Source organism: Natator depressus, chromosome 23, assembly GCF_965152275.1.
Source record: "Natator depressus isolate rNatDep1 chromosome 23, rNatDep2.hap1, whole genome shotgun sequence".
NCBI classification, from domain to species: domain Eukaryota; kingdom Metazoa; phylum Chordata; order Testudines; family Cheloniidae; genus Natator; species Natator depressus.
Window position 1 is genome coordinate 20871769 of NC_134256.1, and position 20875 is coordinate 20892643.

General features: G+C 66.8%; 1 protein-coding gene across 2 annotated transcripts; it reads left to right on the forward strand.

Moving 5' to 3' along the window:
* Nucleotides 1-1206: 1206 nt before the first annotated feature.
* On the forward strand, nt 1207-19927 carry PPFIA3 (PTPRF interacting protein alpha 3). Of its 2 annotated transcripts, XM_074937777.1 has the most exons (25): nt 1207-1474; nt 4471-4572; nt 4797-4961; nt 5185-5259; nt 5458-5538; nt 5790-6020; nt 6272-6418; nt 8093-8227; nt 9010-9093; nt 9515-9646; nt 9891-9953; nt 10137-10216; nt 12843-12969; nt 13328-13527; nt 14019-14301; nt 14679-14842; nt 15104-15249; nt 15547-15640; nt 15733-15814; nt 16216-16416; nt 17032-17094; nt 17237-17263; nt 19009-19184; nt 19501-19598; nt 19757-19927. In XM_074937777.1, exons 1-25 carry the CDS (start codon nt 1241-1243, stop codon nt 19801-19803), a joined length of 3237 nt encoding a protein of 1078 aa, XP_074793878.1. In that variant the 5' UTR covers nt 1207-1240; the 3' UTR covers nt 19804-19927. The 2 variants fall into 2 exon arrangements, with proteins under 2 accessions (XP_074793878.1, XP_074793879.1); XM_074937778.1 differs by lacking the exons at nt 15733-15814; nt 17032-17094; nt 17237-17263; ... (1 more) ...; nt 19501-19598; nt 19757-19927 and having other exon boundaries at nt 16216-16409.
* The last annotated feature ends 948 nt before the right edge of the window (nt 19928-20875 follow it).

Consider the following 20875-nt stretch of genomic DNA (forward strand, 5'->3'; position numbering starts at 1 on the left):
GGTGCGTGGCCCAGGGTCGGGTTGTCGGGAGCGGGCGAGGCCGTGTGCGTGGCCCAGGGTCGGGTTGTCGGGAGCGGGCGAGGCCGGGTGCGTGGCCCAGGGTCGGGTTGTCGGGAGCGGGCGAGGCCGTGTGCGTGGCCCAGTGTCGGGTTGTCGGGAGCGGGCGAGGCCGTGTGCGTGGCCCAGGGTCGGGTTGTCGGGAGCGGGTGAGGCCGTGTGCGTGGCCCAGTGTCGGGAGCGTGTGAGGCCGTGTGCGTGGCCCAGTGTCGGGTTGTCGGGAGCGGGTGAGGCCGTGTGCGTGGCCCAGTGTCGGGTTGTTGGGAGCGGGTGAGGCCGTGTGCGTGGCCCAGTGTCGGGAGCGTGTGAGGCCGTGTGCGTGGCCCAGTGTCGGGTTGTCGGGAGCGGGTGAGGCCGGGTGTGTTGCGTGGGGGAGCGAGTCCTGCTCCTGGCAGGCAGAAGCGGGCGTCTGGCTTTGCTGACAGCTCTGCCGCTGTGTGTGTGTCTGTTGTGCTGTGTGGAGGGGGGGGCTGGGTGCACACCTGGGTGCGTGTTCCCTAGGTATCGGGGAGGGGGAGATACCTGGCAGGTTGGGCCAGGGTGTTCCCAGCCCTCCCCTGCCCCAGGTGAGGAGGCTGCTGGACCAGCTCCTACCCTGGGGGGCTGGGGCAGGAAGGGGTTTATAACCCCCCCATGGCAGCCATGACCCACCCCCCCCCATGGGGGTTGTCACCAGCTGTTGGGGGAGGGGCCCAGCTTTTACTCCTTATAATGAACCTCCCCACCCCCCAGTGTTTATGTGGGAGCGGGCAGAGCTGGCCACGCTGCCCCACAAAAACCCACAGTGGGGCCTTGGGCCCGATGGGGGGGGTGCGATGTTTTAAATTAATGTGGTTTTTTAGTAAGGGACCTCCCCCACTTTCTACGCCCCACCAAAACTTAGGGAGAGAACCCAGGCGTCCTTGCGCCCAGCCCCCCCTTGCCCTAACCACTAGACCGCACTCCCCTCCCAGAGCCATGGAGAGAACCCAGGAGTCCTGGCTCCCAGCCCACCCTGATCTAACCACTAGACCCTCCTCCCCTCCTAGCGCTGGGATAGAACCCAGGCATCCGAGTTCTGTCTCATTCTTTCTTCCCCCCCTCGTTCCCCCCCCCCCCGCCGGTAGGTCGGGGCACTGAGCCCCCCGCCCAGCCCCACCCCCCGCGGCGCCCCACCCGGGGCCTGCCCCGCCCCCCAGGCAGGATGATGTGCGAAGTGATGCCCACCATCAGCGAGGACAGCCGCCGGGGCTCGGCCTACGGGCCCGAGGACGCCAACTTCGAACAGCTGATGGTCAACATGCTGACGGAGCGGGAGCGGCTGCTGGAGACGCTGCGGGACACGCAGGACAGCCTGGGCACGGCCCAGCTCCGGCTCCGCGAGCTGGCCCACGAGAAGGAGTCGCTGCAGAGACAGCTGAGCATCGCCTTGCCCCAGGTCAGCGCCCGGCGGGGGGCTGCAGGGCGGGAGTGAGGGGCACCGGCAGGGCTGGGGGGGCAGGGGGCTGCGGGGTCGGAGTGAGGGGCACCGGCAGGGCTGGGGGGAGCCCAGGGCGGGAGTGAGGGGCACCGGCAGGGCTGGGCTAGCAGGGGGCTGCGGGGCAAGAGTGAGGGGCACCGGCAGGGCTGCGGGGGCAGGGCTGGGCTAGCAGGGGGCTGTGGGGCGGGAGCGAGGGGCACCGGCAGGGCTGCGGGGGCAGGGCTGGGCTAGCAGGGGGTTATGGGGCAGGAGTGAGGGGCACTGGCAGAGGTTGGCTGGTACAGCATAGACCAGCCCTGCCAGCCGGGCAAGCTCCCGCGGCGGCAGAAACGTGTCTGCGCTAGGGTGGATGCGGGCAGAGGTTGGGCGGTAATGCCGCCCTGCCCACCCCAGCCGTGCCAGCGACTCCGCAGCTCCGCTCCCCCCGCCGATCCCCTCACCGCTGTCGGGGCCGGGACGTAGGCGGCAGGGTCTAGTGGTTAGCGAGCTGGAAAGACCTGCAGGTTTGAGCTCCGCGGGGTCGTGCCTGTACCCCTGTCCTCGGGGTGGTTTGGTGGGACACTGAGCTCAGGGCCGGCCCCTACCCTTTGGATCAGCGGCTGGTGTTTGCCTTGCTTGGTTCTGGCCACCAGCCCCACCCCGGACGACGTGCCCATCCCGTCTGGGGCGTGGGCGGCGGGGGTTGAGCCCCGGGTAGGGAACAGGTTGATCTGTCATCGGATTTGCTAGGGAGCCGGTGCCTGGGTTGGCGGGAACGTCCGTCCCTGTGGGGACAGGGACCTGGCTGGCGACGTGGGTCTCGCCTGGCTTTTTGTCACCCAGCTTTGGTTTTCCGAGACGGCTCCTGTGCCCGCTGGACAGGTGAGACCCGGTCCCACGCTGCTGGGCCGGCGGAGGATGCGGGTAACGCTGGGAGGGGGGACGGGACGTGACGTGACGCCCGGGGAGGTGCGTCGTGGTGCGAGGACTGGCCGTTCCAGCAGAGCTGTCCCCGCGCTTGGTTCGCTCCCTCCGGCTGGCCGCTGGGCTGAGGGCAGCTCGTGGAGGGGAGGCTGTGACGAAGCAGCGGTTTCCTGTAATGTTTGTGTCACACCTAGGCGTGCCTCAGTTTCCCTCCGTGCGTTGCCTTGCTCCCCAAGCGGGGTGTGAAAAGGTTAACACAGGGCGGGAGGGGTGGCTCAAACCCAAACCAGCAGGTTCCAGCGAGACAAAGAGACGTCCCAAGGACCGGACGCTCCAGGAGGGCGCCCGGCAGGCAGGACCTGGGACGGGAGCTGGAGAACCGGGGCTCAGGGACTGGAAGTGGGGCGCCCGTTTCGGAGGAGCTTGGACCTGTCAGACAGAGGCGGGGACAGAGTGGGAGCCGGAGGCCGACCCAGCTTGGCCCGGCCCATCACGGTGCTAGATCACGGGTCAAACTCTGCCTGTCGGTGCCAGCCCGCGGAGCAGGTGCCGGCTTGGCCACATCTCGCTCCGGGATGGCGGGGATGACCGGGTTGAACCGTGGGCCGAACACGGCCCGCCCAAGCGGTGGCTGGCTCAGTGCTCCGGCCTTGGGCGGCTTCTCTAAATCTTCGGGGTTGGTAAGAGCCTGGGCTGGAGCCGGGCCCCCTCGAGGGCTGTTTTGGTGGCGAGTTGGAATAGAGCTGCAGCTTTCATGGTTCGAAACCAGGCGCGGTTTTCGAGCTCGGTGTAAAGGCCACGGTGAGTTTTGTGCCTCTCTCGGCCTGTCCCGGCGTGGAAAGAGCCGCTCGGGGTGGTCCGAAGAAACGGGACTGGTGTCGCAGCAGGCCGGGCCGAGCCATCCCATAACACGTCCTCGGGGAGACGCTGGAACCTGGCCGGGGCGTCCGCTCGGCCGAAGGGCATCAGGGCCGAGTGAAACTGGCCGTGGTGGGTCCTCGGCGCCGTTCTCCGTCCATCACCTGCCCTGATCCGCCGCGGGCCTGGCCGGGGGAATATCGGGGCGGTATTCGCCGCGGGTCCTCTGATTCTCCTGGCTTGGCCCCGACACGGCAGCAGGTTCCCTGTCTCCGCCGGCGGGACGCCGAGGATCCGCGGGAACGCGGCGAGTTTTCCCGGGGACGGACGTCCCCCGAGGTGTGGGTGTGACGCTCCTGGCGGAGCCCAGCCTACACCCCGCGCCGGGTGGGAGATCCGGCCTTCGAGCCGACCCGTCCTCTCGCAAACTGCTCGGCCGCATCTAGCCGAGCCTCCGATGGTCCCCTGGGGGCCCGGGTGCGTCTTGCCGGCCCGGTGAGGGTCAGCAGTAGCTGGTCCCATGTGCCCCCATCCCAGCACCCTGCAGATGGCTCCTGATCCCAGGGGTGCGGTCGCTGACCCTGGGTCCGTCGCGCCTTCGATCTCAAGCTGGTTCTGTAGCAAACGAGGCGACGGTTCGTTAAAGGAAGCTGGCGAGTTGTCCGGGGGGGGAAAGGGGGCACGCGACTGTGGCTCTTGGCGGGAGCTGGCCCCAGCGGGAGCCGGGTTCGAGACCTGCTTGATCCCACCCACCCACACTGAGAGCACGCTTGTCTGGCCATGCCCCAGCCCGGTGCAGATACCCGGGGGCAGGGGGAGGCTCAGTGTCTCCCCATGTTTTGCCCCTTCTGATCCCCCCGCCCCCCCCAAACCACCAGGGTTTTGGCCCCTCGGTCCCTGGGCCGTTCCCTGCAGTTATGGGGCTGATCGGATTCCTGGGCCCGGGGGGGGGTAGACAGGGGCTGTGCTGGGAGGGGGGATGATGCGTGGCGGGGGGAGCACAGGCAGGGCTGGGGGCAGTTTTCTGGCTGGGGGGGGCAGAGGCAGGGCAGGGGAGGATTCCCTGTGGGGGGGTGGGGGAGGCTCCCTGTGGGCCCAGGATAAAGTGCAGCTGGAATTTTGCAGTTTTTAACCCTGCAGTGTGTCGTCCCACCGCGCCCCCCCCATCTGTCCACCCCCCCTCAACCCCCCAGGAGTTCGCGGCGCTGACCAAGGAGCTGAACGCCTGCCGGGAGCAGCTGCTGGAGCGGGAGGAGGAGATTTCAGAGCTGAAAGCCGAGCGCAATAACACGCGGGTGAGGGGGGGTCCCCCCCCACCAGGGTCCGTCCAGCCATTCCCACCTCCCTTGCGGGGAGGGGGGGGGGCGATGTCCGTGTCTGTCCATCCATGGTTGATTCCCGGGGACTGGGGGGTGGGGGTGTGTCTGTCAGTCCGTGCTGCGGCCGGGGGGGAGGCATGGGAGGGGGGTCTGTCCGTCCGTCCCTCAACCCCCCCTCACCCCCCCCCCCCCCCCCGCAGCTGCTGCTGGAGCACCTGGAGTGCCTGGTGTCGCGGCACGAGCGGTCGCTCCGCATGACCGTGGTGAAGCGCCAGGCCCAGTCCCCGGCCGGCGTCTCCAGCGAGGTCGAGGTGCTGAAGGCTCTGAAGTCCCTCTTCGAGCACCACAAGGCGCTGGATGAGAAGGTGGGGGGGGTCGGGCTCTGGGTGTGGGTGGAGGCCTGGTTGGGGGTAGGGAGTTGGGCTTTTGGGGGGGGTCTGGTTGGGCCCGGGGGTGGGGGTCGGGCTCTGGGGGGGCCTGGTTGGGCAGTCAGGCTCTAGGTGTCATGGGGGGCATGGGGGTTGGGCTCGGGGGGGGGGTGAGGGCTGGTCTGATCACAGCCCACTCCCCCCCCACCCCCCTTTGCAGGTCCGGGAGCGGCTGCGGGTGGCCCTGGAGCGGGTCGCGGTGCTGGAGGAGGAGCTGGAAATGTCCAACCAAGAGGTACTGGCACCCAGGGGGGCGGGAGGGGGACAGCACCCCCTGCCTAAAGCTGAATGAGTCGCGAGCGGGGGGGAGGGGGGCACTCCCAGCCCAGGGCACTGCTGCGGGGAAGCTCGCAGCACCCAGGAGTCCCCCGGGTGGGGGGAGGGGCATGGCCCTGCTGGGGGAAGTTCACGGCTCTGATGTCTCCCCCGCCAGTCCCTGTCCTTGCGGGAGCAGCTCGCCCGGCGTCGGTCCGGCCTCCAGGACGTGCCGAAGGAGGGGGACGCCCCGACCTGTGTGAGAGGGGCCGGGGGAGCGGTGGGGGGCGGTTCTGGGGGGAACTGGGGCTCAAGGGGGAGTATTGGGGGGGGGCTGGGCGGGGGAGCGCTTGAGGGCTGGAGATATTGGGCAGGCTCTGGGGGGGGCTGGGGGACTCAGTGGGAGGGGTGGGGATGCTGCGGATATTGGGGGTGCAATGGGGCCTGTTGGGGGGGGCTCTGGGGTTCTTTGGGGGGGCCCCCGCGTCCCTAATGTCTCCCCCCCCCCAGGCGGTGGTGGCAGCGGCGAACGGGGCGGGGCCCCCCGAGGGGTGGGCGGGGCGGGCGCCGGAGCCGGAGGAGCTGCTCGAGCGCCAGCGGGAGGAGCTGGCCCAGCTGCGGGAGCGGCTCCGGCTCCTCTGCCGGCAGGTGGCGGAGCTGGAGGAGGAGCTGGCGGCCGCCCGGCGCGACCTGGCCAAGGCCCAGGAGGGCAACGCCAAGCTGCAGCGTGACCTCAAGGAGGTGAGCCCCCCCCGAACCCCTTCCAGGCCCAAGAGCCCCCCCAGGATCCTCGCCCACAAGGCAGGGAGACCCCCACCCCCGTGGCAGAGTGGGGCAGGGACCCCTTAAGCCACTGGAGCCCCCAGAGTCCCCCGGGGCATCGGGGCTGGCCCCGGCTTGGGGTGGGGGGATGCTGTGGCTGGCCCCGGAGGGGGGGGAGAATCTGTCAGGCCCCCCCACACACACCAGCCTGCTCCCCCTCCACCCGCCAGGCGCTGGCGCAGCGGGAGGACATGGAGGAGCGGATCACCACGCTGGAGAAACGGTACCTGAGTGCCCAGCGCGAAGCCACGTCCCTGCACGACGCCAACGACAAGCTGGAGAGCGAGCTGGCCTGTAAGGAGTCGCTGTACCGCCAGGTCAGAGCCCCCCCAGGGCCCCCCCGCTGACCCCCCGAACCCCCTGGAATCCCTGCCCCCATGTGCCCTGCCAGGAGTCGCTGTACCGCCAGGTCAGAGCCCCCCCAGGGCCCCCCCGCTGACCCCCCGAACCCCCTGGAATCCCCCCCCATGTACCCTGCAAGGAGTCGCTGTACCGCCAGGTCAGAGCCCCCCCCAGAGCCCCCCCTGCTGCCCCCAGAACCCCCTGGAATCCCCCCCCATGTACCCTGCAAGGAGTCGCTGTACCGCCAGGTCAGAGCCCCCCCAGGGCCCCCCCGCTGACCCCCCGAACCCCCTGGAATCCCTGCCCCCATGTGCCCTGCCAGGAGTCGCTGTACCGCCAGGTCAGAGCCCCCCCAGGGCCCCCCCGCTGACCCCCCGAACCCCCTGGAATCCCCCCCCATGTACCCTGCAAGGAGTCGCTGTACCGCCAGGTCAGAGCCCCCCCCAGAGCCCCCCCTGCTGCCCCCAGAACCCCCTGGAATCCCCCCCCATGTACCCTGCAAGGAGTCGCTGTACCGCCAGGTCAGAGCCCCCCCAGGGCCCCCCCGCTGACCCCCCGAACCCCCTGGAATCCCTGCCCCCATGTGCCCTGCCAGGAGTCGCTGTACCGCCAGGTCAGAGCCCCCCCAGGGCCCCCCCGCTGACCCCCAGAACCCCCTGGAATCCCCCCCATGTACCCAGCAAGGAGTCGCTGTACTGCCAGGTCAGAGCCCCGACCCCCCCAATGTGCCCTGTAAGGAGTTGCTGTACCACTAGGTCAGAACCCCCCCCAGAACCCCCCCTGCTGTCCCCAGAACTCCCCTGGGACCCCCCCATGTGCCCTGCAAGGAGTCAGGGTACCGCCAGGTCAGAGCCCCCCCAGGGCCCCCTGGAAACCCCTCCCAATGAGCCCTGCAAGGAGTCGCTGTGCTGCCAGGTAAGAGCCCCCTCACTGTCCCCCCAGGGCCCCCCACAACCCCTCTGGGATCCCCACTTCCACCAGAACCCCCAGGGTCCCCCAATATTCCAAGCAAGGAGTCGCCGTGCTGCCAGATGCCTGCCCCCACCCACCCGCAAGCAGAAGTTCTTAGGGTTGGCCTAACCCCGGGGGGGGGTGTCTCTGACTCTTGGTGCCCCCCCCCGAGCGAGGAGAAGGGGGTGGGGGGGGTCTCTGACTCTCTGTGCCCCCCCCCCAGAGCGAGGAGAAGGGGCAGGGGGCTGTGGGGGGGTCTCTGACTCTCGGTGCCCCCCCCAGAGCGAGGAGAAGGGGCGGGGGGTGTGTGGGGGGGTCTCTGACTCTCGGTGCCCCCCCCAGAGCGAGGAGAAGGGGCGGGGGGCTGTGGGGGGGTCTCTGACTCTCGGTGCCCCCCCCAGAGCGAGGAGAAGGGGCGGGGGGGCTGTGGGGGGGGTCTCTGACTCTCGGTGCCCCCCAGAGCGAGGAGAAGGGGCGGGGGGTGTGTGGGGGGGTCTCTGACTCTCGGTGCCCCCCCCAGAGCGAGGAGAAGGGGCGGGGGGCTGTGGGGGGGGTCTCTGACTCTCGGTGCCCCCCCCAGAGCGAGGAGAAGGGGCGGGGGGGCTGTGGGGGGGGTCTCTGACTCTCGGTGCCCCCCAGAGCGAGGAGAAGGGGCGGGGGGCTGTGGGGGGGGTCTCTGACTCTCGGTGCCCCCCCAGAGCGAGGAGAAGGGGCGCCAGCTGCAGGAGTGGCTGGAGGACGCCAAGGCGAAGCTCCAGCAAACGCTGCAACGGGCCGAGACGCTGCCCGAGATCGAAGCCCAGCTGGCCCAGCGCGTGGCCGCCCTCAGCAAGGTGGGGGAGGGCGGGGGGGGCAGTGGCGGGGGAGGGGGCAGTACAGTGGGTGGCTGGGGGGGGTCGTGGGGGGGCAGGAAGTGGGGCAGTGGCAAGGGAGGGTCGTGGGAGTGGGGAGGCAGGAAGGGGGGCAGTGACAGGGGAGAGGGCAGTACAGCGGGTGGTGGGGGGGGTCATGGGGGGCAGGAAGGGGGGCAGTACAGCGGGCGGCTGGGGGGGTCGTGGCGGGGGGGCAGGAAGGGGGGCAGTGGTGGGGGAGGGGGCAGTACAGTGGGTGGCTGCGGGGTCGTGGGAGTGGGGGGGCAGGAAGGGGGGCAGTGGCAAGGGGGGTCATGGGAGTGGGGGGGCAGGAAGGAGGGCATGAAGGGGGAGGGGGCAGTACAGCGGGTGGTTGGGGGGGCAGGAAGGGGGCAGTGGTGGGGGAGGGGGCAGTACAGCGGGTGGCTGGGGGGGTTGTGGCAGTGGGGGGGCAGGAAGGGGGCAGTGGTGGGGGAGGGGGCAGTACAGCGGGTGGCTGGGGGGGCAGGAAGGGGGCAGTGGTGGGGGAGGGGGCAGTACAGCGGGTGGCTGGGGGGGTTGTGGCAGTGGGGGGGCAGGAAGGGGGCAGTGGTGGGGGAGGGGGCAGTACAGCGGGTGGCTGGGGGGGTCATGGCAGTGGGGGATGAGCCCACCCCCTGGTTGGCTAGAGTGGGGGCCCGGGCGACAGCTCCTCTTCCCCCCGCCCCCCCGGCCAGGCCCCGGAGGGCGGGGCTGCATGGCTGAGTCCCCCCCATCCCCCCCAGGCCGAGGAGCGCCACGGGAATTTCGAGGAGCGCCTGCGCCAGCTGGAGGCGCAGCTGGAGGAGAAGAACCAGGAGCTGCAGCGGGTGAGGGGGGGCCCGGGGGGGGTGTTGCAGGACTCCTGGGTTCTCCACCCAGCTCTGCTGCCCCCCCCACCCCCGTCCCTGGGAGTTTGGAGGGGACTGGGGGGGGGGAGGTGGTGAGATGCGGGGGCCCTCTGTGGGTTGCTCTCCAAGTGGGGGAGACGTACTCTGGGGGGTGCTCTGTGTCCCCAGGGGGGAGGAGCTGTCTGACCATGGGGCAGGTGCACATGGGAGGGGCAGGGCTTGTCCCCAGCTCTGGGCGGGGCTTCGGGATATGGGGGGGGCCCTCTGGGGCACAGGGGTGGGGGGCTGCAGGGTGGGGTGGGGGGGGCTTTGAGGGATGGAGGGGGGCCTGCAGGGAGGTGGGGGGCTCTGGGCCATGGCAGGGGGACCCCCATGACCCCCCCCCCCCCCCCCCCCCCAGGCCCGGCAGCGGGAGAAGATGAACGACGAACACAACAAGCGGCTCTCGGAGACGGTCGACAAGCTGCTGTCGGAGTCCAATGAGCGGCTGCAGCTGCACCTCAAGGAGCGAATGGGGGCCCTGGAGGAGAAGGTGGGGCTGCGGGGCAGGAGTGAGGGGCACCGGTGGGGCTGAGGGGGGGGTCAGGGCTGGGCTGGCGGGGGGCTGCGGGTTGGGAGTGAGGGGCGCTGGCGGGGCTGGGCGGGGGGGGTCAGGCCTGGGCTGGCAGGGGGCTGCGAGGCGGGAGTGAGGGGCGCCGGCGGGGCTGGAGGGGGGTCTGGGACCTGCGGGGGGGGGTTGTGTAGGGGTCCGTGGTCTCACCCCATCTGCCCCCCAGAACACGCTGAGCGAGGAAATCGCGGACATGAAGAAGCTGCAGGACGAGCTGCTCTTGAACAAGGTATGGGGGGGGGCGCGTGCTGCCTGGGGGTGGAGCTCGGGGTGGGGGCTGGGCACAGGGGGCTGTGCTGGGGGGGCAGGGGGATGCTTGGGGTGTAGGCAGAGCGGGGATCCCAGGCTGGGGGGTTCAGGGCATGGGGATCTCTGCTGCTCTGACCGTGTCCCCTCCCCCACAATCCCCTAGGATCAGCTGCTGGCGGAGATGGAGCGGATGCAGATGGAAATCGACCAGCTGCGGGGCCGGCCCGTCTCCTCCTACTCCAGGTAACGGACTGATACCGTGTCGCCCCCCCGGCTCCCTGGTCCCTGGCAGACCCGGGGCGGGGGGTTACTGGGTGGGTTAAAGTGGAGGAGGGGGCATCTGAGGGCGATGGGAGGGAAGAGAGCGGCTCTTGGGGGGCGTCTCCCCAGGGGGGTTTGGTTTCCTGAGTGGGGGAGGGCGAGGTGGAGGAAAACGGATGATTTAGAAAAGAAACCAAATCCAGGTTTATCGTTGTAAAAACCAGTTCTGGTTGGAACGATAGAAACGAACGAAAACCGCGGAGCGGGACGTTCGCGGCCGAGTTTGGCCGGAAGCCGGAGCGGAGTTTGGACAGGGGTTAAAGCTGGCTGGGGGCGAAAATTCAGTTTCTTTGGCTAGGTCCCTTCAATGCCCAGCTCAGCCAAGGTTCGGAAACCGATGGGGGTTTGGAAAAGGAGAGCTGGTTTTCCTCTTCCGATCTCTGCCTGAAAACCCGGAGAGGGAATGAGATCCGCTCACTCCAAACACGGGACAGGCACTGGGACTGCAAACACCCGGTTCAATTCACCGGTCGCGGCTTACTAATTAATAAATGTTCAACTCAGCCCGTTTCACAAGCAAAATGGGTCTCGCGCGCAGTTTTATTTAGCTAATTTTAAAAAAAAAAATGAAAATGCTGGTTTGGTGCATTTTTAATTGAATTTTAATTTCAAATCTAGCTTGACACAAATCTCAAGGTTTAAAAAAAAATCTAGTAAAGAGGGAACACGTCGTTCACCGTTTTCTAAGGTCGGACGAGATGGAAAAACGACAAATATGACTATATCTGTGTAATTGCTTAAAAACCCTGCCTAGCTAGAGCCTGGGACATTTTGTGTAAAAATTTTTAGGAAATTGATTTGTGTTTGCTACAAAAATTAAATCAGGTGGTGCAAATCAGTTCAAACAAATCAGTTTTCAGAGTAAATATCAGGGAGCTGCTCTTGGGGGAATTCTGCGCCAAAAAATTAAAAGTTCTGTGCACGATAGTTTCAAATTCTGCAAATTTTGTCAAAATAACACAATATAATCACAGCAGTTTCAATTATTCTTGGTCATTTATTTTAGAATCTCTGTCAGCAAGTACATCTGTAACAATACAGACAACAAAAGATTCAGAAAATGTTTTTTGACAAATAGATTTCTTACTAGGCATATTAATACTGAACTCGGAGCAATAATTCATTTAAACTACAAGACAGAACCATATTTCCCGCACCACCGAGAAGCCGTGCCAAGACTGGGGGAGTCAGGGGTAATGGAGGAGCTGAGGGAGAGGAAGTAATTTCTGGGAAGGAGCCTGGGTGTGAACAGTATGGAGCAGGTTATTTTGGGGGGTGGGGAGGGATTGTTCGGGAGCTTCCCCCATGCAGACCCTGGCTGACCCCTAGCCTCTCCCATTCAGTCGGGCAATGTGTCCCCCCACCTCCACTCAGGCACCCACTCCCCACATCCCTATGTAGCCCTGCAACCCACCCCCATCTGGCCCTGTACCTCCCTCCCCATTGTGGCCCTGTGCCTCCACTCCCATTCATCCCCTGCCCCAGTCTGTCCTAGCCCTTATGAGCCCCTGTCTGACCCCGCAGCAGCCCACACTGTCTGTCTCCCCATAGCCCCTGTCTCCTGACCTGGCCCGACAGGCTCTACGAAGAAGGCTCTGCAGGCTCTTTCTCTTCCCTAGCTTGCTGGGAGCTGCTGCTTTGTTCTATTACCACAGTGCCCTCTGGTGGGCAAAAGGTGGAACTGCAGCAACTTTTCAGCCGAAGCTTTTTTGAGCAAAAAACCTAAAACTATGCGCAGCTCATTCGTTCTGCGCACGCAGGAGTGAAGAGAAAAGTGAAAGCTGCGAAAAGCAGTTTTACGCTGTACGTTAGCTGTACACGCACATCGATGCATCTGTGTCTTCCACTCCAGCACCGTACGCTAACAGAGAGTCTCGCAGTTACCAACCTTACTGTTCACGGGCTTTTCCTAACAGAATCAGTATTGTCCCACGCACTCAAGTGGTTGAAAATTCAGGGGAAAATCCATTAAAATCGCCCTTGAATAATAGCTCTTGAGAAAACGCCGGGATTTTTCCTTAACCCCTGAAGAGACAGGGCCTCGGCCATCACTGGGCTTGGCGGGATCGGGTTTTTAATTTGTTTTTAAATGTGGAATTCACGGTGAACCGAGACGGAAATTCACCGCGCAGCGACAGAAGGGGAGGTCGGGTGGCCAACGTGTTGCTTGGGCTGGAGGATCTTTCCCCGACGTGCGATGGGGGACAACTGGCATCCGAAACGGTTTTAATTGTCTCCCGTTCGTTGCCTGACTTTCCCGCCCCTTAACCACCCATCTTTTCCCGTAGCTGTGAAAATGGGAATCGATCCAGATTGGGGGAAAAAATGCTTCAAACCTATCACCCCACCCCCACCCCTCCAAATTTTGCGCAGCTGAGAAAATAGGGTGATGAAAATTGGGGTGTTACCCCTTGCAGCAAACTCCTCCCACGTCTGCTCCCCAGCCCCCATTGTGTCCCCTGCCCCAAGCCCTGGCCTGGCGGCTCATGCAGCAGGTGGGGAAACTGAGGCAACAGCCACTGTCCCGAACACAGTACTGTTCCCGCAGGTCCCTGCCGGGCAGTGCCCTGGAGCTGCGCTATTCCCAGGCCCCCGCCCTGCCCGCAGACCCCTACGCCGGCGCCCCCCGCAGGCACAAGAAGGGGCGCTGGGCCGTCAAGGATGAAGCCACTAAGGTGATGGGGCGGTGGGGTTAGGGGGCGGGGGACTGGCTGGGTGGGGGCAGGTTTCTGGCTGCTACTAACTGTGTCCTTTATCTCCCCTGCCCCGGATCTGCCCCCACCCCCGGTGAGTACTTCGCCATCTCCTGCTATCGGGATGGAGGGCAGGGCTGGAGGGGTGCTGGGGGGCAGGGTTGAGATCACTTCCCACCCCTGGTGGCCCCCAGGAATTGGGGGTGGGGCCCTGTGCTGCGGGGTGGGGTGGGTGGGGGCCTGTGCTTCAGGGGTGGGGAGGGGCTGTTGTGGGGTGGGGCCTGTGCTGCAGGGCAGTTGTGGGGCCTCCCCCCATCTCCTCCTCCCCATCTCCTCGCAGGCCCCCCAGGAGTGGGAGCGGGCACAGCAGGCGGGGGGGCTGGCCCAGCCCTTCGAGGGGGGGCTGGATGGGTCGGACGAGGAGGAGCGCGACCCCCTCTTCGGCTCAGCCGACCTGCTCTCGCCCAGCGGGCAGACGGACGTGCAGACACTGGCCATAATGCTGCAGGAGCAGCTCGAGGCCATCAACAAGGAGATCAAGTGAGACCCCCCACCCCCACCCCCCCAAGCCCCTGGGACCCACCTACCGCTCTCGGGACCCCCCCCTACTGGGCGGGGACCCCATCTGAACTCCTATGGGACTGCTGCCCCCAGGGACCCCCCTGAATGCCCCCATGAACTTCCCGGGGACCCCCTCTGAACCTCTATGGGACCGCCACCCCCTAGGACCCACTTATCGCCCCTGGGGCTCCCTGAGCGCCCCCCCCGAACCCGCACCTCCTGGGAACCCCACATCGCCTCAGGGACCCCATCTGAGCACCCAGGGACCCACCTACCACCCTGAGGGACCCCCTTTGAAATTCCCAGGACCCACCTAATGCCCCGGGAATGCCCTCTGAACCTCCTTGGGACCCCCACATTGCCCTGGGAACCCCACTCCCTGGGACTCACCTGCCATCCTCGGGGACCTGCTCACATCATCCCTGGGGACCCCTTCAGTGACTTCTCCACCCCCCATAACTACCCCACAGCCAAGGGATCCCCCTGGGGCCCCTGCGGCTGGCCCCCCCGTCACGGCTGTGCCCCCCCAGGCTGATCCAGGAGGAGAAGGAGTGCACGGAGCTGCGGGCTGAGGAGATCGAGAGCCGGGTCAGCGGCTCGGCGCTGGACGGGTCCCTGGGCCGGTACCGGGCTGGCGCCTCCATCCCCCCGTCCGTCACCAGCTCCACCCTGGCCAGCCCCTCGCCCCCCAGCAGCGGGCACTCCACCCCCCGCCTGACGCCCCACAGCCCCGCCCGCGAGGGGGACAGGATGGTGAGTATCAGTTACCCCCCCAGGCACTGCCAGCTCCCCCACAGTGGGGTGTCCTCCTCCCACCCCCCAGCAGATCCCCATCCCGCCCCACCCCCGGTGGCTGCGAGCTCCCCCCCTGCCAGCAGGGTGTGTCCCTCCTCGGGCAGCTCCCCCTCCCCAGCAGGGTGTCTCCCCCCTGGGTCCTGCCAGCTCTCCCCCCAGCGGGGTGTCGTTGTCCCCCAGCACCACCAGCGGGTTTCCTTCCCCCAGAGCAGGGTGTGTCCCCCCCCCCACCACCAGCACCGTGAACTTCCCTACAGCAGGCCCATCCCCGCCACGGACAGGACCCCGGTGCTGCGTGCTTCCCTAAGGCAGTGCCCTCTGCTTCCCCCCCACAGAACCATGTGCCCAAGGAGGAGGGGCGTGGGGCGGAGGAGAAGGCCCTGGTGCCCTGTGAGGCGCTGCCCCCCGCCACCCCCCGCACGGCCCGGCTGGAGCGGGTGAGCCAGGCCCTGGCGCTGCAGGCCGGAGCCCTGGAGGACGGCCGGGACCTGAGGGCAGGGTGAGCCGGGGGTGGGTGGGGATGTGGGGGGTTCTGGGATGGGGAAGTTGGGGGGAAGTGACCCGGAGGGGAGGGGGGGTTCTGGGATGGGGAAGTCAGGAGGCAGAGACCCGGCGGGGGGGGGGCAGGTTTGGGGGTGGATCAGGGGGGTTCTGTCATTCACCCGGGGCAGGGACCCAGGGTGGGGCTGGGGGTGGTCAGGGGGGTGAATTATTGGGGAGCAGGGACACGGTTAGCCTGTATTGTCCCCCCCCACCCCAGGCTGCTTCCCGACGGGGCCAACAGCAGCCAGGACTCGCTGCACAAATCCACCAAGAAGAAAAGCATCAAGTCGTCCATCGGGCGCCTCTTTGGGAAGAAGGAGAAGGGGCGGCTGGGCCCCCCAGGCCGCGACTCACCCTCCCTGCGTAGGTGTCCGTCCGTCTCCCGCCCCTCGCGGGACCCGGGTGTCCGGTCCCTGGGATCCCCTCCCCCAACACACACACCCTGCTGCGACCCACTCGCCCCTCCCAGAGCTGGGGGGAGAACCCAGGAGTCCTGACTCCCAGCCCCCCCTGCTCTAACCCACCCAAACCCCGCTCCCCTCCCAGAGCCGGGGAGAGAACCCAGGCATCCAGGCTCGCTGGCTGGGTGCGGGGGGGTTGGGCTGGCCAGCAGTCGGGGTGCGGAGGGAGACGCTCACTTTTTCTCTCCCCTGCAACAAGCCGGGACCCCGTCAGACGAGACGTCCCCTGCGGACCCCCTGGGTCTCTCCAAGCTGGCTGGGCCGGTGGACAAGGACCGACGGAATAAGAAGAAGTGAGTGGGGGGAGGGGCAGGGGGCTATGGGCAGGGGATGGAGGGCGGGGGGGGGTCCCCTCAGTCTCACCCCCCCACTCCTGCCCCCTTAGGCACGAGCTGCTGGAGGAGGCCTGTCGCCAGGGCCTTCCCTTCGCCGCCTGGGACGGACCCACCGTCGTGTCCTGGCTGGAGGTGATGGTGGCACGAGGGGGCTGGGGGAGGGGCAGCGGGCTGGGACCCAGGCATCCGGGGGAGAAGTGAGGTGGGGGACGCGAGGCTGGGACCCAGGTGTCCGGGGAAGAAGTGTCGGGGGGGGGGGGGGGCAGCGGGCTGGAACCCATGCATCCGGGGGAGAAGTGATGGGGGGGTGCGAGACTGGAACCCAGGCGTCCGAGGGAGAAGTGATGGGGGGGGGCGCGAGGCTGGAACCCAGGCGTCCGGGGGAGACGTGATGGGGGGGGCACGAGGCTGGAACTCAGCTGTCCGGGGAAGGGGGGGAACAAGGTTGGAACCCAGGCGTCAGGGGGGGTGAGTGGGGGGGCGCCGGGCACCCCCAGGCGCTCTAACCCTGCCCCCCCCCCCCGCCCTGGCAGCTGTGGGTGGGGATGCCAGCCTGGTACGTGGCCGCCTGCCGGGCCAATGTGAAGAGCGGGGCCATCATGGCCAACCTGTCGGACACGGAGATCCAGCGGGAGATCGGCATCAGCAACCCGCTGCACCGGCTCAAGCTACGCCTGGCCATCCAGGAGATGGTGTCGCTCACCAGCCCCTCGGCGCCCGCCAGCACCCGCACGGTATGGCCCCCCCGAGAGCCCCCGGCGCCCTCATCAGCTTCCATCTGCCAGCATCTGCACGGTACAGCCCCCCCCAGCACCCGGTTGTCCCACTTCCACCCGCCAGCACCCGCACGGTATGGCCCCCCCGAGAGCCCCCGGCGCCCTCATCGGCTTCCATCTGCCAGCATCTGCACGGTACAGCCCCCCCCCAGCACCCCGGTTGCCCCCCCTTCCACCCGCCAGCACCTGCAGGGTATGGCACCCCCCAGCACCCTGGTCCCATCAGCTTCCACCCGCTAGCACCCACACAGTACGCCCCCCCCCCCCCCGGATCCCCAGACCGGTTCCCCCCAGCGCCCTGCTCCCATCAGCTTCCACCTGCCAGTTCCAGGCCCCCCTCAGGTCCCCACAGTGCCCACCCCACTTGGCTCCTGCCTGGTACAGCCCCCCATGGCCCCACCGCCATGGTGCCCACTGGCTCCTGCTCGGTGCAGGCCTGCGGGTGCTCCTGCCCCACTCCCCACAGCGCCTGGAAGGCTGGGACTGTCCCCTCCTAAAGCGATTTAATGGTGAAATCTCTCTCTCTCGTCCACCCCGTGTCCTGCGCCCTCGTGACCCGACCCCCACCCCCAGTCCACGAGCAACGTGTGGATGACGCACGAGGAGGTGGAGTCGCTCACGGCCACAACGAAGCTGGTGAGTGAGAGTCGTGCACAGGGGAACACGGAGGCGAGGGAGGGGCGTTGCTGACCCTCGGGGGCTGGAGGCGCCCAGCTCTGGGGTGCGCGGCCGGGCACTAACCGCTCTCTCCACCTTCCTTCCCACTGCGCCCGCCCAGGAGAGCAAGGAGATCAGCTGGGAGCAGGTAGGGGGACAGGGCCGCTGGGCAGGAATATGGACTGTGAGGGCGTGGCCTAGGCTGGGGTGGGCGTGGCCATAGGTTTACCACATTTCAAATCTGCCCTGGGTTTCCTGTAGCCAGTTGTCCCGGAACGGGCCGGTTCTGATGCGAACGTTTGGCCTTTGCGGGGGAACGGGGGGTATTGCAATTGCTCGCCCCGTCGCCCTGACCTCCCGTTCTTTTATATATGCCTCGCACGTCTCCTCGCTCTCGTGCGATGACGCCACCCCCCTTCGCACGCACGTGGCGTGCACACACGGGGTGGGCGGACAGCTGCTGTATTTCCGACCCTTGTGAGCTGCGTATGTGGGAATGTGGCTGAGGGCGGAGCCTAGGCAGGGCAGGGGCGTGGCCAGGGGCGGGGCGTGGATATGTGAGGATGTAGCCCAGCGCTAGGCGTGGCCTACCCAGTGTGTGGGCGGAGGCTGGGCGGGGCCTAGGCAGGATGTGGGCGTGGCCGGGAGCTGGGCGGGGCCACACATGTGTTCTATGTCACTCATGTTTCTAGGTCAGTCCCTGGCTTTCCTACCCAGCCAATCGCAGCTCTCTGAGCCATGGGGCATCCCACTGTCCCTGTGTCATGGGGGGAGAAAGGAGGGGTGGACTGTCCCATTGTCCCTGTTTTGAGGGGGAGGGATGGACTGTTCCACTGTCCCCGTTGGCTGGAGGGGGGGAGGAAAGAGGGATGGACTGTCCCATTATCACTGTTTTGAGGGGGAGGGATGGACTGTTCCACTGTCCCTGTTGGCGAGAGGGGGGGAGGAAAGAGGGATGGACTGTCCCATTGTCCCTGTTTTGGGGGGGGAGGGATGGACTGTTCCACTGTCCCTGTTGGCGGGAGGGGGGAGGAAAGAGGGATGGACTGTCCCATTGTCCCTGTTTTGGGCGGGGAGGGATGGACTGTTCCACTGTCCCTGTTGGCGGGAGTGGGGGAGGAAAGAGGGATGGACTGTCCCATTGCCCCAGTTTCGGGGAGGAGGACGGGGCGGGGGGGGGGAGGAGGGCTACATTGTCCCACTGTCAGGGGGGTGGTCTTTTTGGCAGTACCCTGCACGTCAGCCCTCCCTGCAATCTGTGTTAGTATCTGTGATGTTGGCAGTGAATTGTGGGTTTTGGCTTAGTCCCTCTGCGGTGGGAGGGTTGGGAGGACACAGGGGTCAGAGGGTGTACAGCAGGGTCATGGGGCAGGGATGGCTGTGGGTTGCTGGGCAGCAGGGTCAGAGGTCAGGGATGTTCGGAGGTTGGGGGAGTGGTGGGGAAAGGTCCTGGGTCCCAGAGCAAGGAGAGGTCAGGGGTCAAAGGGTGAAGAGGTCGGGGGCTAGGAGGCCACGAGGGATGTTAGGGCAGGGTGAGAATTTGGGAGTTGTGCCAAGGTCACAGTGTAGGGGTGAGAGGTCATAGGGCAGGTCGCAGTCTCAATAAGGGGTTGGAGGTCATAGGATGTGGAGGTCATGGGGTGGGCAAAAGGTCAGGGGTCGCAGGGCAGGTAAGAGGTCAAAAGGATGGGGTCAAAGGGCAGGGAGGGCACAGGGTGGGTGAGAGATGGGGCAGGGAGGTTACAGTGTGGGTCAGGGGTCAAGGGGCAGGGAGGTCACAGTGTGGGTCAGGGGTCAAAGGGCAGTGGGGTTGCGGGGTCAATGCCGGGGTCAAAGGGCAGGGGGCGAGCGAGAAGTCAGGCGCTGACCTGTCCCCCCCCCCCCCCCCGGCAGATCCTGGCCTACGGCGACATGAACCACGAGTGGGTGGGGAACGACTGGCTGCCCAGCCTGGGCCTGCCCCAGTATCGCAGCTACTTCATGGAGTCGCTGGTGGACGCCCGCATGCTCGACCACCTCAACAAGAAGGAGCTGCGGGGCCAGCTCAAGATGGTCGACAGCTTCCACCGGTGAGAGACGGGGGCTTCCCCCAGGCCCCACTGCCCCTCCCCCTCCCCCACTGCCCCTCCTCCCGCTTCTCCTTCTGACCCTCCACCAGTGAGAGACGGGGCCCTTGTTCTTTCCCCACATGCTGAACTCAGCTCCAGCCCCCTAAACAGCTGATCTACACCCCACTTCCCCAGGGCCTCCCCAATCTCTGAACCCTTGGGGGTGGGGCTGTCAGTAGCTGCCGGCATCCCCATGGGATTGCAGGGAAGGTGGGGGGCTCCCTACCTCTAACTTCCCTTTCCTGTCCCCCCGTCCCTCCCCCCGCCCCACCCCCAGGGTGAGTCTCCACTACGGGATCATGTGCTTGAAACGTCTCAACTACGACCGCAAGGAGCTGGAGCAGCGACGGGAGGAAAGTCAGAACCAGCTCAAAGGTATCACGCCCCCCACCCCCACCCCCACGGACAGCAGGGGCTGCGGGTCGGGAGTGAGGGCACTGGCAAGGCTGCGGGGAGCCCAGGGATGGGCTAGCAGGGGGCTGTGGGTCGGGAGCGAGGGGCCCCATGTGACCCTGCCCCCCCCTGCCCCCCAGACGTGATGGTCTGGTCCAACGAGCGGGTGATGTGCTGGTCCAGCTGATCGGGCTGAAGGAATTCGCCAACAACCTGGCGGAGAGCGGGGTGCACGGGGCGCTGCTGGCCCTGGACGACGCCTTCGACTGCAGCGACCTGGCCCTGCTCCTGCAGATCCCCATGCAGAACACCCAGGTCAGTCCAGGGAGGGCCTGGGGGGCAGAGGAGCAGAGCTGGGGTGAGGCAGGAAGTGGGGGGGAGGGATGGGGGAGGGGAAGGGGGCCGGGGAGCAGAGGGGCGCGGGAGTTGGGTGGGAAGGGAGGGGGGAGCTGGGGGCAGGGCAGGAAGAGGGTCTGGGGGGTGCCTCTTTTCAAGGGAGCCCAGGCTTTGATCTGGGGGTTCAGAGGGGGTGCAAGGCCTGATAGGGGTATTGGGGGGGAGGGGGCCCCAATGGCACCTGATCCTCTGTCTCCCCCGCCCCCCTTCTCTCTGGGCTCCAGGCGCGGCAAATCCTGGAGAAGGAATTTGGGAATCTCATCGCTATGGGAACGGACCGTCGGCTGGATGAGGTCAGAACTCCCCCCCCCACACACACACACACCCCTATGCCTCTCCCCTTGAAACTTCCTCCCCGGGTGCTGGCCCCCTCCCTGACTCTGTCATCCCTGACTCCACAGAACAGGCCCTCCGCACAATGCCCCCACTGGGCCATGGGCCCCCCAGGAATCATCCCCTCCCCCCGCCCAGTCCACGTTGTGTTTCAGGGCCGGAAGAGGGGTGCCCAGGCCCCGCCCAGCTCTGTGATCTCTGACCCCCCCAGGACAGTGCCAAGACCTTCAGCCGCTCCCCATCATGGCGGAAGATGTTCCGAGAGAAGGACCTGCGGGGGGTGAGCCCCGACTCAGCCCGAGATGCTGCCCCCCACCTTCCGCGCCACCACCATGGCACCCCCCAGCGTGCAGCTCCGCAAGGTGCAGCCCGAAGGTACGGGCACGGCACTGCCCTGGGGGTGTTCGCAGCCTCCGGGTGTGGGAGAGGGCCCTGGCGGGGGACACTGCTGTGGGGAAGCTCGCAGCCCTGTGTGGGAGGGGGGCATGTCCTGGCTGGGGGCGGGGGGGTTGCCCTAGCTGGGGGCATGG